This window comes from Cololabis saira, chromosome 6 (genome assembly GCF_033807715.1).
Source record: "Cololabis saira isolate AMF1-May2022 chromosome 6, fColSai1.1, whole genome shotgun sequence".
NCBI lineage: Eukaryota > Metazoa > Chordata > Actinopteri > Beloniformes > Belonidae > Cololabis > Cololabis saira.
Genome location: NC_084592.1, coordinates 14,192,497 through 14,211,892, shown reverse-complemented (window position 1 = coordinate 14,211,892; position 19,396 = coordinate 14,192,497). Strand labels below are relative to the sequence as shown.

The following is a 19,396-nucleotide window of genomic DNA, read 5'->3' as shown; positions in this document are numbered from 1 at the left end:
TTCTTTCACAAATATGGTAATAATAGTCAAATATATCATAAAAAAAAACATATTTTACGTAAAATAGCATAAAAAAATGACACGTTTATGTAGACAACTTGTGTTGTAATAGATGCTATATAAATAAAATTGAATTGAATTGAATAATTATTCCAAAAATAACCAGTAAGCCTGTCCTTGTCAAATTTCCATGACGACAAAGAAAATGGTGAAAAAGCAAAATTTTGTGTAAATAAAGACGAGTAGTAAGGTGTCAAGCCCTGACTTCATTCAACATGTTGAGATAAGATGACAGAAAATTCTAGTTTCAGGTCAAACGTTGCATCTTTGATAGGAAAAAAGTGAAGAAAAAAAATGTTGCCGTTGTGTCGGGGGCCCTGTAAAGATTCTTCTTACGGGTCCCAAAATGAGTCTTACCGACACACGTGGGCGCCGCGGTGGTCCACGTCTTGGTGTGCTGGCAGGTCGCCACCTTCTGGCCCTTCATCGTGTATCCGGGAGAGCAGAAGAACTCGCAGCGAGAGCTGAAGTAGGCGCCGTCCGAACACTTGTAGCCGCCGTTCACAGGCATCTCCAGCTTGGGACAACGGATTTCTGTCGGCAGAGAGAGCCGGGGGTTAAGGCTTCGGATTGAATACGTCGACTCTTTAGTCGTGGATGGAGATGTGATTAGGCCTGTGCTGAAAAAATCTATTTCCCAATTCTAAATCGATTCTCATATTAATTCCTAAAAATCGATTCATATGTCTAAAGATCGATTTTTTTTGGATTTTTTTTAATTTCATTTATTTATGTATTATTTTTTTTTCATCATTACATTACAACTTTTGGTTATTTTTTTGTTTATCCCCAAAAAAGGAATGTTTTGTTGGACACAAGAATAACTGGTGCAATGTTTTTGCCTTTAAATATGTTTAAAGGTATGAAAACATTAAAGTGTTAGGTTATAATTGCATAAATTGTCTATATTTCATTACTTTATATACTGTCTTGGGGTTACATTTGCAAAAAATGCTAAAAACCAAATGCTCAAAAATTAAAAACCGAAATAGACCGAAAATGGAAAACGGAATGTGGGAAAAAATATAACCGATTTCATCCGTCTCTGTTTGGTAATTCTGACCCACACGATGTTTCTGAAAGCAGTTCTATCAGCATTCTGGGAGGTGATTGGTCCTTACAGCATCATAAGCTGCCAATACTTGCTGTTTAATCTCAATATAATACTAGTAGTAATATTTTGCATAACTACAGTCATATAATTCATGCAACAGCTCAAAAAACAGTTTTAATAACACTAACCCAAATCAATATCGGAATTGAATCGAATCGGATCGAATCAAATCTTGATAATCGATTCTGAATCTTAAGAATCGGAATCGAATCGATTCTTGACATTTGAATCGATCCCCAGCCCCCTGTGATGATGAAGTATCTTGAGCCGTAACGGCGGGATCACAGAGGTGGACATGCTGAAGCAGCGGCTCAGGTGTTACTTTTAGAAGACATTTGTCCATCACCTGTCTGACCATCACACCTTCAGTCAGACCAGGGGTGTGGGGATGAGATAGAAAATGGGTTTTAAACTTTTCTTAGGCTTCTTTTCCTTCTTCACGTTGCTAAATCCTTTTTTTCTCCATAAAACTGGAGAAACACCATCTTCTGTGTAAAACGATTATTATCGTATCATCTATGGTTCCCTTCCTCCAAGTGTCCTTCCCCTTGAGCGAGACATTAAACCCGGATTTCTCTACTACGTGTAGAAAAATAAAATTTAGCATTTAGCATTTAAAAAGATGGCCCATATCACCACCGTTGAAGCAACTCCTGATAGACGAGACAGTTTTAAAGATGGATGTTGGTGTGAGAACCTCTGAGATTAACAGAAAAATCCATCACATTATCTCACCTCCGAACAAAAACCATCAATCGCCTGTGGAAGAAACTTTCAGCCATCGTGAGCGAGAAGATTAAAGTCAATGGACTTGTCTGTCAAACTGCCTCAGGGACAGGCCTTTAATTTTCAGTCACACAGTGCTCAATAATCAATAACAACGTAAAAGCTGATCATTTCTTTCTACTGTGTCTTCAATCATCATGACTTTTAAAGCATCACTACTTTAATGCAGCATGCAATCGGCTGTCTGTCTCTCTGTTCTTTCATGCTGCAGCATTTCAATTTCTCTGAAGAGTCTGCAGCTCCATCGGCCCAAACGCTTTACAATAATGAAACGTGTCTGATTTGGTTAATAAATGCATCGTTTCCACAAGTGAATTCAACAGTTCAGTGAATCGTTGAACTTTTAATTAGATGGAGCCTCCGCAGAAATATAACACTAAAGACGTGGTTCATTTAGTCCGGAGGACAATCGTACGTGGAGACGGAGAGGTCTGAATATCTTTGTTTTTATTAGACGCTGGAAAAAAGTGATCATTGATACAGTCTGCTGAAATACAATCTATTAAAGGAGAAATATGTAACGTGAGGCCAGAAATAATTTCATACTCCACACTTCGATTAAATGGGGCCGGTACAGCAGTGTGATGAGTTGGTTGACCCTCGTTTAAGAAACAATGAACGCACAAGACCCTCCTCGTCGATTAAACGCCACGTGTTGTGAATTAAAACCCCAAATGTTAGATTCAAAGGCCCAATCCCAATACTCCCCCTACTTTTCTTCACTACCCCTAAAAAATAAGGGACAGATTTTAGGGCACTTGAAATCTTCCCAGGGGCCTGTCCCAATACTCCCACTACCCCTCGTTTTCATCCCTACTCCTAATCAGGAAGCTGAGAGCCAAAAGCTGTTTTAATTTAATTTAATTTCAGCTGTAGCGCTGTTAATATGGCACTTTATTAAGTTTTAATATTTTTTCAGGCGTAAAAGTAACCGTTAAGATCCCCAACCTGGGCTCAGTTTAAAATTTCAGGATTTCTGCCTGTCTGCCGGCTCCGGAGTTGATTTATGGTTCCGCATTAAATCGATGCAGAGCCTACGCCGTATCCTACGCCGATACAGCGTAGGATACGGCGTAGGATACGGCGTATGATACGGCGTAGGATACGGCGTAGGATACGGCGTAGGATATGGCGTAGGATACGGCGTACAATCTGGTCTTGGTCACAATCTGAGAGTCTGCAAATGATGTTTGCCCTTGGTCGGCGAGTCAAATCGATGCAGAGCCTACGGCGTAGGTTACGTAGCCTACGGCGTAACCTAACAGCCTTTATTCCGGCAAGATCTTCGTGAACAACGGGCAAAAAAGTGATTATGTACATTCACTGAGTTAATATTATGAAATTCGTTTCTTAAGCCATCTCTGTTTCTGAACCGTCTTTCTCAGTTGCGCCTTTTCTTTTTACACTTCTGAAAAGGGTCAAATGATCGACAGCACAGGAACCACAGGACTTAATGACTTGAGGTCAAGTTATTACTCTAACCCCAACCAGAAACCGTGCAACTTCTTCGTGTCATTGTGTTGTACTGAGGCCGCTATGTTGCTCATTACTGCCACAGATGGCAGAAACTGGTACTGCAAGACTGGACGGCCAAAACTAGTTCCTTAGCACGCTAACTCGGTAGATAATTCAGCACCCAAACACACAGTCATCATTTTTATACATGACTGCAGTGATTTCTTCTCACTCTCCTGCTGTTTCTAGGTAATTATTGGACATTTTAACCTACAATATTACACGTTGCTCCCTTAAAGACACTGTATGTAGGAATACCACTTCTGACCACATGGAGGCAGTATGTTCATATCCTGTTGAAAGACACAATGACGTGCACCTTTAGTGAGACAAAGTGATATTACAAGATGTGCCGGACCGTCCACACTCACTAGGACAGTGTTTTAAACACACCAGATCTATACTGCCCCCATGCGGTCAGAAGTGGTACAATAGAGGGAATGCGCATGACGTCACAGATGCGACTTCACAGCGGGTTACGCCCACTGAGTGGCAGAAAGACTGAGTGTCAGAAAGACTGAGAGGCAGAAAGACTGAGTGGCAGCGTAAACTTTCAGTTTTAGCAACTCGAAAACATCTAAAATGGGAAAGAGCTGTTGTGCGATCAACTGTACTCATAGATTTAGCAAGAAATCAGAGTTATCGTTTTAGAGACTGACGAAAAATAAGCTTAAGAGAGACAAATGGATCACTGCAATTCACAGAAACAACTGGATTCCAGGCTCCGAAACGTGGATTTGCGGTTCCCATTTTGTATCAGGTAGTGTTGGATTTTTGGGTAGCTAACGTTAAACGGTCCAATCATAAAGTTCGGCGTCCTCATCACTTTAATTTCGCCAACAAATCCTGCCTTGAAGTTACGTAACGACGGAGCGATTTACATCGGAAGGAAGGAAGGAAGGAAGGAAGGAAGGAAGGAAGGAAGGAAGGAAGGAAGGAAGGAAGGAAGGAAGGAAGGAAGGAAGGAAATGAGCCAGAAATAAAAAGAAAGAAAGAAAGAAAGAAAGAAAGAAAGAAAGAAAGAAAGAAAGAAAGAAAGAAAGAAAGAAAGAAAGAAAGAAAGAAAGAAAGAAAGAAAGAAAGAAAGAAAGAAAGAAAGAAAGAAATGAGCCTGAAAGATAGAAAGAAAGAAAGAAAGAAAGAAAGAAAGAAATGAGCCTGAAAGATAGAAAGAATCTCCGAAAGAAAGAAAGAAAGAAAGAAAGAAAGAAAGAAAGAAAGAAAGAAAGAAAGAAAGAAAGAAAGAAAGAAAGAAAGAAAGAAAGAAAGAAAGAAAGAAAGAAAGAAAGAAAGAAAAATTTGTGTGTAACAAACATGGCGGATCATTACAGTTTTGCAGTACAAGTGTACTAATTTAATTGGTTTTTATTAATTCCATTTAATTGGTGTAGTTCAGTAGCATTTAGTATTGTTTTAGAGCAGTGATTTGGGGGCTCCAAAGACTGAATGTGGTGATAGATTTATAGTTAAAAAGGTGGAGTTGAATTGGTATTTTTTTATCGTAATTTTTATCGTTATCGGGATAAATGGCAGATATTATCGTGATACATTTTTTAGTCCATACCGCCCATCCCTAGCGCTCAGGTGGACACCACTTCTCACCTCTGCAGGCGTAGTTGGAGGACCAGTGTTTTGTGGCCATGCACACCACCTCCGAGCTCTGGACTTCATATCCCCGCTTGCAGCGGATTTTACAGCGTGTCCCCATAACGTTGTTGTAGTGTTCCCCTCTGGGTGTGCGGCAGCTCACGTCGCCATGTTTCACCTTAATGGGGGCGCACCAGGGGGTTCCTGAAAGCAGAGGAGAGAGGAAGAGCCTTAATTTGCAGCATCCGGGTACATACCTGTATGTCTCAGCCCTGGAATGGGAAATAATACAAATAAAATACACTTACCTGAAGTTTTTAAGAGCTTAGAGAATTTCTTTATGAGAGTGAAACTTTAAAAACCCACCCATCTCCTTAATTACAGGTAGATACGGTGGATTTCTCATTACCTTATCTGCAACTTCCCATGATCCAGAAGTGTCTCTGGAGCAAAAGCGGAGCCGTACTTGATGAAAAGAGAGGTAATGATGTGTGCAGAGCACTAAGGCCGGGTATAACGGGTGAATGAATAACAGTAAGATTAAGAGTTAATATATAATTTCCTGTGAGCTTCAGTTCTGATGTCTGTTATAAAGCGTAAAAGTTTGTGTTATGAGTGCAGCTCTTTGTCTAGCTCCAGCACTGCTGAGTTAGTCTGCTTTTGTCTGCTAGATCCATTTTATTCTTGCAGAATTTACTCAAAATGTCATGCAAATGGCATGCTCGAATAAACAACTAACAGCGATAAATTGATCTAAACAAACTGCAGCCGTGTAGATGACTATTGCACTCCACTTCCACAAACGTTCATCTATGTTATTTAACCTGACTATTTATGCACTCGCGTTCATTTTTTTCTGCTGACCTAATGGATATCTGTCTGCCCATCTCTACGAGGCTCGTGTAGAAATTCATCGTCTGGTGCCAGGTTTGTGGAGCCGCAAGGTTTTTTTTCTTCAGCACGGGGAAATCAAAACCTGAAGTTTATTTCCTGCTGGTTCAGGACAAAAAAAAACTTCCAGCACACACACATGTATCTGCACAGTTCGGGAAGAAAAGACACACCAGGACTGGCTGAAGTCCAGTTGGAATAAAAAGAGGATTTATTACGCAACCGGCCTGCATTACTCCCTCTCGCTGCATGTGTGTGTGTGTGCTGGCGAAGTTTCCACATCGATTGAGTAAAAGAAAATAATACCATATTCACAAGAGGAAAGTTTGGTTTGGCTCAAACCAGCATGTTCCTCGTCCAACGTACTCTGAATGTGAAGCTGGAAGCTACTTATCTGTGTCACTGGAGTTGGACGAGCTTCTGAGCTTAAAAACATAATGAAATGTATTGTAAGTATTTTTCCTGGAAGTATTTTTCCTTCTAACCCCGTCAAACTTTTAATTAGTTGTTTGATTATCTTTCTTTATATTTCCAGTGTCAAAAATATAGTGGAATCAACTGAATTCAGTTTATTTACTTTTCTCAGGTCCCTTTTGCACAGAATTTTAAAAAAAGGACTAATTAAATACAATGTAACTTAATCCAGTTTTAATTGAATTATCTTAGTCCAAGTATTCTTAGTATTTTGGCGGTAAAATATATCCATATATCTTCTTAAATTTGGGTGCTTTTATGATGAAAAAACAAACAAACTTTGGGGCAAATTACTAAATACTTGATGGTCAGTTTGGGAGATGAAGAGTCAAATTTTCAGTATACTTGTCTTCCTGTAAAATATATAAATATTTTTAAATATGAAACCGGTTTAAAGGTTGTTAAACATGGAGTTACTATTGTCAGTTCTCACAAGTTCATCTTCCACAATAAAAAGATGGTGACTAAACCAACCAGCGGTCATTTACCGGAGGAGCGTCTGACCTTTACTCCTGATTCGTCTGAAAGTCTGGCTGCTGCTGCTTCTTGGATGGCGGTTAAAAGATTTAAAAGATGCCGATCTCATATTTTAACGGCATCATTAGTCACACAATGTTTTTCATTATATGAGGAAAGCAAAATTTGTTGTGAGACCGTGAAAAAGAGGTGAAGAGTGTGAGTCCGACACTAAAATGCTCGAGCGTTGGCAGTTCTGTTCCGATGTAACGTGGATTAACTAGTTTACATTTAACTATCTACTTGTGAGCCTTTGCCAACAAGCCTGCAGCATAACGCAGAGGTTTGTCAGGATTGAAAATGGTAGACATCAAACATCAAAATATCTTCTTTGATTCACTTTTTCATTGAGGACTGGCTGTCGTCTTCTGCTCTATTTATTACGCAATAGTTGCTTCGACCATGTTCAAGTTAAATTAAATTCAATTCCTGCAGGTCTTTGAGCGTAACTTAATAATTCACTCGTGTGCGAGATATGTGCATGTATAAGTGTGACAGTGGCAAACCATGCGTAGTCACCTTTATATCTACGAGAATGCCAGTCCTCGTCATCCCCGTAGGCGTAATGTCCTGACCCTGAGAGTAAAAGAAAAAACAGGAAAAAGGCAAGTAACATGAAGACCAAGTTGTTGTGCAATATTTGAAAGCATTTTTTTTTTGTGCATTTGGGACATCTGTTGATGCAAATCAGCACAAAGGACCAGCTTCAAATATTGCTTAACTTTCCGCCTTAATCGGGCAGCGGGGGCCTCATGTAGCTCATCGGGGAAGAACGCATGCATGAGCAGCAATCCTCCAAAGATCCCCCTTCCTCAAATACTTGGAAAACTGAATCTTTTAAATTCAGTCAGTAATCCCCTCCACCACCCCCCCGCAAACCCCCGCTGTGTTTCTTGCAAATGGAAAGTGAACAACTATTTTCAAAGTTTTTGCTGCTGAATGTCTTCCAGAGAAACCGCAGCTCCTTTTTCTGAGGCTGCTTGAACTGTGAACACAATCATTCAAACAGAGAGGGATAACAGAGCTGACATTTCTGCAGGCTGCGGTGCTGCCGGAGGACACAGCTGAGGGGAGCTGCAGAAAGACAAACTGTATGTGAGAGGAATCGTGATGAGCCAGGAAGATTATTTTGGGAAAGGGGATGAAAAGATGTGGGCACAAGCAAGATAAGGCGAGACCTTGAGGGGATAAGCATGAGTGGAAGTGGGTGAGGAAGGGGTTAAATTAAGAGGGGAGGGGTGTTTAACCTCGGCCCCAGGTTATTATGAACCCGGGTGTGAATGCGTCCTCTGTTCAGGATCCACAAGGGAGGAGTGTTCACCCCGGCTCCAGCTTCAGATATAAGCCTCAGGTTCCAGCCACCGAGCAAATCTCAAATCCTGTTCCCCAATCTTCATCACAGCTTTTCTCTCAGCTTCACCAAACCCGGTCCTGGACCGTAATGCTTCAAGTCATGACACACACACACACACACACACACACACACACACACACACACACACACACACACACACACACACACACACACACACACACACACACACACAGACGCGCACTTGCACACAACAAGTTCTGCATTCTCGGCCGTCTGATCCCCCTGAAAAAGCAGCAAAGCCTCACGCCGGCTGAGTCAGGTTCAGCTGGCTAATGGGAAAACTTCAGTGACTGCTTCCTAACGGGGCGAGGGAGGAAGGTTTGGGGATCTAATCACAGGTGTTCCTCTGTGTGAGTCTGCACATTTCAAAGTGAAAAGGATTTAGAGCCATGCGTGCATCAGATGAGTCAGTTTACAGCAATTTCAGGCAAAATAGATGCAATTATTTACACCATGACTGCATAAATTCGGCATAAGCCGGCACTGCAACAAAAGTCCTGCTAGAAATAAGCCTAATATTCCTAAATCTAGTTTCTCAAATCTAATTTGTCTCATTATGAGCAAAAATACATATGGAGTAAGAAAGATTTTCTTGACTAGAACTCTTAAAACTAGCAAAATAGTCTGAAAACAGTCTTCTTTTTTCTCAGAACAATGCTTTTTAATTTGATAAGAAATTAGTTTTTGCAGTGCAATCAATGATTTTTTAAGGGGGAGAGGTGCACATCAATTCTTTCTTAGCCTCATATCCATTTATCATTACTTTTTAGTACTAACTGTTCTACACAAGAAAACAGTACAAAATCTCATCAGTGGATCATTTAAAATGTTTGTTCAGCTCTAATATAACAAAATATGAGTATGAAATGTTATCTTTTCTTTTCTTTTCTTTTTTTGCTGGTCTTAAACATTTTTCAACCCCTGAATGAAGATGTTTGGTCTTAATCCATACAGCCACATTTGAAAAGATAAAGAAAATCAATCATCGTGGTGTGTACTTGTGTGTTTTACAGCTAAGACCCGGCCAGAACAGGTGTTCTGCCAATTTCTGCTACCTGCCGAGAAATGCTACTTTGTGGTTCTGCGCATGCGCACTGTGGATTTTCAAAGTTTGATTGCCACGCCCATCATTTCTTGAACGATGTAAAATTGATAATATGGGATGTTGAGTATTTGATCCTTCAAAACACACTGCCCATGACATGAATTGCATTACATAAAGAGATAAAGAGAAAAAAAGAGAAAAAAACTACAATTCTATCGCTTGATTTGATATTCATTCAGTCATTCGCCTTTATCTAAACAGGCAGGTCATTAAAAACACATTCTTATTTACAATGACGACCTGGCAAGATACAGTACAAGGACCGCTTGGAGGGGAAAAGGAAGTGGTTTAGGGACTAAAACACAGTAAAATTGTAGCTCTACAAAGGTAGAAAACCATTAGGGAGCATTTTTTGGCAAAGGAGCAGAAATTGGCAGAACACCGGGTCATGCAGCGGGACGACGACCAAGAGCACGCCAGCAGATCGACACGGGACTGAATGAAAAAGGGGAAAGATAACGGCGTTGCAGAGATGAAACGTTGCAGCAGGACTTTAATAGAGTTCAGCCTAAACTAATACTCCTAAACCTAAATCAGACGAGTCCACGCTGTGAATGAGAGTGGCCCAAATACCCCCAAAAGGATGTGGGAGACCCATTATGTCATACAGGAAATAACTTGTCATTCGTTCTTGTTCATCTGAGAGTATATGTACTTGATTGTAAAACCCGGTAAGGAGCTGGACCTGATGCATAAACTCTTGAATAGTTCCAAATAAACCTGGATGTTCAACATGCTCCTGCAATGTTTCACCCATTCTGTGAGTTTTTTGGGGCTAGAGGGGATATATTATATATTCAGTGTAATACCAAGAGTTATAGCCGTGGGAAGAATCCTTGCTTTGCCTGTAAGCTATGGGAACATCTATTTTCTATTTTCCACCTAAACACACATTTTCTCTGGCTCTTCTGCTTCTGGACTTGGTTCCTGCTTTACTTTGAAAGTCTAGTCCCCAGTGTGTTTTGGTTCTTGCTTGATTTCCTTTGCCTAGTCCTCCCTGATTGAGCACACCTGTGTTTAGTCATCATATATTGTATTTTCCTCCGTGCTGATCCCACTGTCTCCCCAGCTCTGCTTTTATTGTTTTCTAGCAGTCGGGGCTTTGTGTATATTATTATTTTCAGATTCCTGTCTGTGCAGCCTTTTAGTGTCATTAAATTACTTTTGTCTGAACTTCTGCTGTTTCCTTTAAGTCGTCTCCTAAACACGCGAAACATGACCAGATAAGAACAAAAATATTACGTGCTGCTTAAAGAAATCCAACACAGGAGCTTCAAATCCAATATATACCCATGAAAAATGTCAATATTATTGCCAGAGGTGTCAAGTAACAAAGTAAAAATACTTTGTTACCTTACTTAAGTAGAAATTTTGGTTATCTATACTTCACTGGAGTAATTATTTTTCAGACGACTTTTTACTTTTATTCCTTACATTTTCACGCAATTATCTGTACTTTTTACTCCTTACATTTTAAAAACAGCCTCGTTACTCTATTTCATTTCGGCCTTTAAAAATCCAGTTAAATTGCTTCATCCGGATAGAGTGAATTTGTTTGTGGTTCTGGCACAGATGTTCTTGTCCAGTTTTGTTCTTACATCCCTCAGATTCCTGCAAATAAACTTGGATGTACATTCCAATAAAGGTTAGGATAAATGATAACATGCCTCTGAAGTTTGACTTTTTGCACCATTACAATACTTATAAGCAACTAGTCATCATATCTCCTGCTCTCTGAAACACATGTTAATGCTCAATAGTACACATATATGGTTCTTTAATATATTTGCATTATACTAAGATGCATTCATTTTCAATGGCTTTTGTCCTTAATGGCTTTTTCCCCCTTACATTACTTTTACTTTTATACTTTAAGTAGTTTTGAAACCAGTACTTTTATACTCTTACTTGAGTAAAAAACTTTAGTTGATACTTCAACTTCTACAGGAGTATTTTTAAACTCTAGTATTATCTATACTTCTACCTGAGTAATGAATGTGAATACTTTTGACACCTCTGATTATTGCACAGCTTTGAAAATGCATAAAACAAGTAAGAAATCTGATTATAAATTCATCCCACTTATGCAAGGGCATCAACTCAATGATACATTTGTTTAAATGTCCTCAAGCAAACACATTAAATGCTATGATACCTGCAAGGGTTTAATATGAGCGATACTGGGGAGTGATGCACTGTCCTGTCTTGGACCTGAGACCCGCAGATGGATGCCGGGTTGATGGGGGGGCTTTAAAGGTTCGGAGCAGCAGCCAGCCAGCCAGCCGTTGCTTTGCTCCTGAAATAGACCGATAAACTCTGCAGCTATAATTGAGATGAATCATGAATCATGTCGAGTAGTTCCTGTGAGAGAAAACAGCTGCCCGCATAAACCAGCTTGCAGGCGTCACCACACACTGGCGGTTATTCTGATTATACTCTCCAGAAACATTTGTGTTTTGGGAATCTCCAGTAGTTTTCTAAGAAAAAAATCAATTACACAGTGCAATATTAAACTCGTACACTTCTCTTTTTGGTTAATTTATAAGACGTAGGGAGTGGAGTGGGTGCAGGACACGGGGCCTAAGTGCTCAGAACAATGTAGTGTGGAAAAAAGGTGGAGAGTAGAGCGCAGGAAGGATGGAGAGGGTGGAGAGAAGAGTGTTAGGAGTGACATGAGACACAAGCAGACCAGCAAGAGTCAAAGTGAAGACAGTGAGACCAGACGGGAGGCAGAGCTGGAGGTAGTAGAGCTGAAGATGAAGGTGACAGGGTGAGGAATGACAGAGGGACAAGTCAGGTTGTTTAGGCCGGGGACAAAGTTAAGGGAGCCAGAATAAGATGGTCTGGACATGTACAGAGAAGGAAGGATGGATATATTGGTAGAAGGATGCTGACAATGGAGCTACCAGAGAAAAGCCAAAGACTCACGGATGTGGTGAAAGAGGACATGCAGGTAGTTGATGTGAGAGTGGAAGAGACACAAGACAAGGTCAGAAGGAAGAGTTGTGCTGTGAGGAGGGCGTTGTCAGATTAAACTGAGTTGGTCTAGTTCAGGGGTCGGCAACCTGCGGTTCTAGAGCCGCATACGGCTCTTTAGCGCCGCCCTAGTGGCTCCCTAGAGCTTTTTCAAAAATGTTTGACTTTTTTTTCCTTTTTTTCAAATTGTTTTTTCTTTTTTTCCTTTTTTTCAAATTTTTGTCTTTTTTCAATTTTTTTCCTCTTTTTTTCCTTTTTTTCTTCATTTTTTACTTTTTTCTTTTTCTTTACTTTTTTTTCTTCATTTTTTACTTTTTTCTTATTTTTTTCCTTTTTTTCCTTTTTTTTCCTTTTTTTCTTCCTTTTTCCTTTCCTTTTTAATCTTGACATTTCGACTTTTTTCTTGACATTTCAACTTTTTTCTCGACATTTTGACTTTTTTCTCGAAGTGCATAATGAAAAAAGAATCTTCCCCCAGTTATAACTAATATAGAAACATGCAGCATGTGTTGCCTTCATTCTAAGGCTGATACAAGACTTTTCATTTTTCCGTCTCCAGACATATTTGTTTTTTGTGTTTTTGGTCCAATACGGCTCTTTCAACATTTTGGGTTGCCGACCCCTGGTCTAGTTTGTGCTTGTTGATAAAAGAAGTCCACGTGTAAGGACATTCAGGACAGGAATATACGATCAGAGATGGGTTTTTCATTCATATCTAATGAACCAGTGTAGATAATGAGGAGAGCAGTCAGCATCATCTTCCTGCCTCTTCTACATCAAAGCATCAAAGGAACTCTTAGCACAAAAAAAAATACTATGTCAAAGCTTTAATAGTGCACAGACGGCAGGAACGTGTCTTCCTGACGCACCTTCTGGAGTGAATACGGGTAAAATTACTCACCCTGATGTTCTAATTAGCTGCTCTCAGCAGGTCTGTCATACAACCTACAATCACTTCAACTTCCTCCCGTGTTGGAGCACGGTTGTGTGCTAAAGCTGCAAAGACGGAGAGGATGCAAATTCTTGGGGAGAAATACTCCATTATTCCACTCAGTTACCATTTTATTGGAGCAAACCTCTCTGTTTCGCAATAATCTGTGGAAACCCAAATCCAAGTCCAGCGTGGGCCATTTAAACGCTGCTTGTTTTTATCATTACTGTGATTTCATTCATCTAATTATCTAAATAAATATATACATTTGTTTCTTTGATTTAAAACACATTAAAAGGTGAAATCAAAAGTCTGTACCTTGTTTATCATGTGATCAAACCTGGTTTTATCTACAAAGATGTTGCATCAGTGGGAGACGGTTGTGTCAATGAAAAATCATCAACTCTTCACGAGGAGTCGTTTTTATCACAAGATCGTCTCCACCAAACTGCACCGGTTACTCCAAAGTATTATCTTACTTCTCTGTGATTTTTATACATGCACAACATTCGTTAAACAAATATTGGTGATCCTCAGAGATCAAGGCCCTGTCCAAATACACCCACTACCCCTACTTTTCTTCACTACCCCTAAATTCTGCGCGTTCCCGTGAGGGTAGTGGTGTCTCAATTCCTCTTTTCATCTAAGGGGAGTGCTGAAAACGAGGGTAGTGAGTATGAATCTAGCCCTTCACAGCTAGGGATTTCAGATACACCCTAGCTGGCCTAGGGCCAGAAAAATTTCCCAGAATGCTTTTCGTCGTCATTTGCGGACTGAATAAAAAAAAAAACATATTATTTCTTATCTTATTTTTTTAGTGAATAAAATCAATATTTTGATTTAGTTTCTGCATAAAAATGCATTTGTTTACATTTCTAGGGAGAAATATATATTTTACTTTCATAATATTCACTCAGTGAATGTACATAATCACTCGTTTGCTCGTTGTTGCCAAGTCTTTCTCAAACCTCGCCAGAAAAAAGGCTGATTTATGGTTCCGCGTTACACCGTACACCGTACCCTACGCCGTAGGCTCTGCGTCGATTTAACGCGGAACCATAAATCAGCTCCGGAGCCGGCAGGCATCATCATCCCGAAATTTTCAGAGCAAATTTCTTAACAGGCGTAGCTACAACTGTTAGATTTCATCTATTAAACCAACATTTATTTTCCTAAATGATTTATTTCGTCAGTGGTAATTCTCCACAGAGCTGCAGGTTTCTCCCCGGGACGACGGTGCAGGTTGACCCAGCCGTGAGCTGCTGCTGCGCCCCCGGGCCGGTGGCTCTTCTCTGAAAACATCGGATCAAATTTCTTAACAGGCGTTATTTGGATAAACTGAGCCCAGGTTGGGGATCTTAATGGTTACTTTTACGCCTGAAAAAATATTAAAACTTAATAAAGTGGCATATAACCAGCGCTACAGCTGAAATTAAAACAGCTTTTGGCTTTCGGCTTCCTGATATGGTGTGACGTATGTGCAAACGTAACTACGCAGTCGCTTACGTACCCAAACGTAAACAACGCAGTGACGTAGCACGCAAAATTTAGGGGTGGTGCTGAAAAGTAGGGGTAGTGGGAGTATTGGGACAGGGCCCTGGGAAGATTTCAAGTGCCCTAAAATCTGTGGCTTCTTCTTTAGGGTTAGTGGTAGTGAGGGAGGGCTAGTGGTAGAAAGTAGGGGGTGTATTGGGATTGGCCCCAAATCCAACCGGCGTTGTCAACCTTTCTGTTGAAACTCGTACTTTGGTTCTGAATCTCTGGAACCACATGAAGCGGCTGTGTTGACACTGCGCAGTCCAACGCCGACATCTAAATATAAATGAACAGTTAGCTGCTGATCTCTTTTTCTTGGGTACTTGTTACCTGGTGAATCGTCCTTTCTTCCTTTCTCAGCAGCCACAGTTGCTCATTGATGGTCCTTCCTGGCATAAACGCACAACTCTTCCTGCAAGAGGAGGATCTTCCTTCCCCCAAGAAACCAGCACCAGCACAAGAATCCTCACGGAAACTATGACGAGGCTTATACAGATACTTGCCTCAGTGGGTTTCACTGCGAGTAGAGATACAAAAAAACAAGCCAACCCCCAAACCGACACGTGCATCTTCTTTTTCAAAAAGAAACGAGCAAAGACTTAAAACAAACTTTTGCAGATGCAAGGGGCCGTTGCTCGAGAGCCCATTTCACACAGAGGTTGTGGTATGTCGGTGCAGAAAAAGGCCTTCCTCGTTAAACTGCCGCTGTCCCCCTTTGGTGGGTCACAGAGACCAGACAGGACGGACGGTGGAGCATCAGAACATGGTTGCACACACCGCGGCACGGCAATGTGGCGGCTGGTAAAATCATAACATTGGGGTGATTAAAGCAGCAAGTTCCCCAGAGTCATCGTTTACTGTCTCTTAAACCAGCTCAGAGGCGAAAAGACAGAAGAAAACAATATAATGGAATATGGAGTGAAGTGGAATAAAGGTGTTACAGGGAAATAAAAAAGTGGCTGCGTGATTATAACTTAATAGTGTCATTATTATCATCTTTCGGTTGAGGTGCAGAGATCCTACTGGACAACAGGAAATAGGAAGCAGGAAAAACTGAGCTTCCCGTTGGTGCTATGATAAGAGTTTATTCTACAGCGGTGATCTTTTGCACTCTCTCAGTCACTATTTCACCTCTCTAAGATGCATTTGTTCTTAAAAGTGTAAGAATTTTATATTCAAAAGTAAAGCTGAACCTCTGATCTTTTAAAGAAATAGTTTTTTTTTAACTTATCAGAAAGTAAACTACGTCTCTGTGTGGTTAAGTCCTGAAGGAGAGGAGGCCTCCCACAAAATAGAATTAACATATCTATTTCATTCATTTAATTTTGTATATAAAATTTATTTTAGTTTTTAAATTAAAATTTAACAACATTAAAACCCATTTAAATGTCATCTTTACCCCGGTCTTTCACTGGAACCATGCTGGGATACGCTCCAACTGAGACTGAGCGGTTTATAATGTAATGGAAAGATGGATGAATGAATGTTGTTTTTAGCAAATTGTATTTATTATAAACTTACCCATGACAACCTTACGGTGCACTTGTCTATTAACACTTTTATTTTTCCAGGAAAGCACAAACTCTTTTTAAAAAATGTTCGATTTGTTTACAACGTTGCTTTAAGGATATCTGCAGGTAATTCTGTCATCTTTAGATATGTGCTATGACAAGAAACCATGGCAACAGGACAGTTGTTTACGTGCCGTCAGAGCTCCTGGAGCACAGGACTGTCAGAAATGAAGCATTATGTGTTTTACTAAGTCATGCAGAGACGTAATTGGTACCAACACCTCTCTACTCAGCTTTAACGAAGGGACAGCAGACGGAGCCGTGAGGCTTAAAGCAGCGGTTCCCAACCTTTTTTCCATGGAGCCCCCCCCCCCCCCCCCCTACTTGTGTCTAAGACCAGCCGGGCCCCCCGACCCGTACGTACTAGCAACAAAAGAGTAAAGTTATTTGTTACAAACCTTTAATTGAAAAAATGAACATTATGTTTTTTTTATACATTTCTCTTTGGTTTACCCTGTACTTTGTTGTTCTCACCTTCCTTTTGTGTCACCAATGTATAAAATACGCACAAAAAATAATTGCAAGGACATACAAATATTTCTGAAAAATGTCTCTTTCAATATGAGAGCAACATTTTTTAACATTTTTCCTTTAACAACCTGTCGGAGTAGTAGTATTAAATGTTGAATAATGATATAGTAATACATTTTTAAGTTTTTATCCTGATAAATAACTTTTATACAGTTTATACAGACTTGGAATACTGTATTCCATTAGGTGTGTTATTGTGATTTTTTATTTATTTAACGTGTGTAAATATAATTTTTACAACTGCATATCCTCAAAGCAGATAAAGTTTCGCGCCCCCCCAGAGATCTCTGGCGCCCCCCCAGGGGGGGCCCGGACACCAGATTGGGAGACACTGGCTTAAAGGACGAGGGTGACGGTGAGAGAGCATCACCGGATGTTGAACTGTTTCCATCCATGTTTTCTGCTCAGAGTTCACCTGGGTCACCTGCTGATGCTGCAAGTGACACCATCATATCGGTTGTTGCCAGCCTAAGAAAATTCAACCATCTTTATTTATTCTTAAACTGCACTGCAACTGTATAATTTCCCACCAGGTTTATGAAAGTATTATTCAAATAAATTCACCGTTTGACTTGTTCAGCTTCACCCCTCCGTACTCAAGCGTCCCTACACAACTGATAAAAGAGCTAAATGACCACCAGAACAAACGCAAACTGCTTCCTGTGAAATAAAGCCTTCATAAATACCACACACACACACACACACACTCTGGAGTCCTGTCAGCGCTATGAGGAGTCTGATCATCGGCTCTGCAGCTCGTGTTCATGTTGTAGCCTGTATGAATCATACAAAAGTGGTGAGCCACTCTCAAACCATTTACAGGCACACTGCCACTATGACACACACACACACCCACACACGCACGGACACACACACTAAAAGAACCTCTTCCATTCATACAACACACTATATTCTGATTGTCGGTGCTCAGACCGGCTAATGGTTATCTGCTGTTTTGCAATAAAAGTTGATAAAAATGTTTTCTATACTTTGTTTTGTCTGACTTTGGGTCACAAACTGGACATTATCCATCATTCAGGGATGAAAAACCTCAATGAAACAACATGCCAAAGCAAAAGATATTTCTGCAAGAAAAAGAAAAAAGAAGCAAAACAGCTGAGGTGCAAAAGTAATTGAACTTAAGTGTAATTTGTTGCTGTTTTAGCTCCAGGTCAGAAGCTCAATGATACATAAATGCGTAAAGAAATGTCCACACAGCCACCACTTGTGACAGTCCTTTCATTCCAATGCCAGATTAAATGAATAGGAACAGGGTGAGCGCACAGGAAGAATAGCAAAAATAAAAAGTCCAACACACCGCAGCTGCTCAGCTTTCATTAGAGGAACAGACATGAGGTCTGTGCGGAGGAAAAGTCCCCCAGATGTACACTGCACTCCCCCCGCTTCTCCCCCTCCACGTAAACATAACCGCAGTCCTCCAAACAAGGGCCAGGGGCCACAAACCCCCAACTCAGTAACAACAACAACAAGAAAAAGTCATCTGCAAACTCAAACATCTGATCTGACATCTGATTTCCCCGCAGGACAGAGTGGAAATGAACTTCCCGTCTGTTGGATATCTGTGCAGCTCTTAAGACTGATTTACGCAGGGCTTACGGCGTAGGGTACGCGGCGACGCGCACCGTACGTTGCGCGTCGCCGCGTACCCTACGCCGTAACCCCGCGGCGTCGATTTAACGCGGAACCATAAATCAGGCTTTTAAGCAGGGTTTAATAAAAGTGTGTCCCGCACGGGAATAATAAAGGGCCCCCCCAGTCCTTACCTTCATAGCCGGAGCAGAGGCAGAGCTGGGCGAGCAGGAGCACCAGAGGCCACATGTCCATGTCGGGACGCGGCTCGGACGCAGTGCAGCCGAGGGGAACTTGCAGGAAAACTTCCAGTGCATTCCTGCTTCCCAAAGGCCCGCCTCTCCTGCTCCAGAAACAAGAGAGGATTTTCCAAATGCAGGCTGCATGGCCGTCCACCGGTGTGAGTGAGGGACCAGAGAACCCACACCTGAGTTTAACACCACTGAAACACTGGGAAGAGTTCATCCTTCAACATATAATACAACACCCAGATAATGTACTGTTTAAATTCCCACTACCATATGTCTTCTTACTTTGTTTTCTTTCTTTTTTCCTCTTTTCCACCACATTTTTATTCTTTTTTTTTTATCAGCTTCTGTCTAAGGACATAACATCTATTACTCCTTTTCCACCAAACCGGTTCCAGGGCTGGTTCTGGGCCAGTGTTGGTGCTGGTTCACAACTTGTTCAACTTGCGAACCAGCTGAAAACCGGTTTGCTTTTTCATAGTTCGGGTTCTAAGGAGAGCCACGTCATTATGTCTCTGTAAACGTCAGTTACGTCGCTGCGTTGGCGCGAAAATTGAAGCGACAACAACGTATTTGTTCTAACACGAACT

At 40.8% G+C, this 19,396-nt stretch overlaps 1 protein-coding gene across 1 annotated transcript in view; it reads right to left on the bottom strand.

Annotated features, from left to right (window-relative positions):
• Nucleotides 1-18,834, bottom strand: part of srpx (sushi-repeat containing protein X-linked) — a 33,907-nt gene extending 15,073 nt beyond the window's left edge. The window contains exons 1-3 of the mRNA XM_061724419.1: nucleotides 18,753-18,834; nucleotides 5,078-5,266; nucleotides 418-594 (exon numbers count right to left, since the gene is read on the bottom strand). Of these exons, the coding sequence (XP_061580403.1) occupies nucleotides 418-594; nucleotides 5,078-5,266; nucleotides 18,753-18,813 (427 nt within the window). The 5' untranslated portion in view covers nucleotides 18,814-18,834. The remainder of the gene's footprint in view (nucleotides 1-417; nucleotides 595-5,077; nucleotides 5,267-18,752) is intronic.
• Nucleotides 18,835-19,396: the final 562 nt, after the last annotated feature.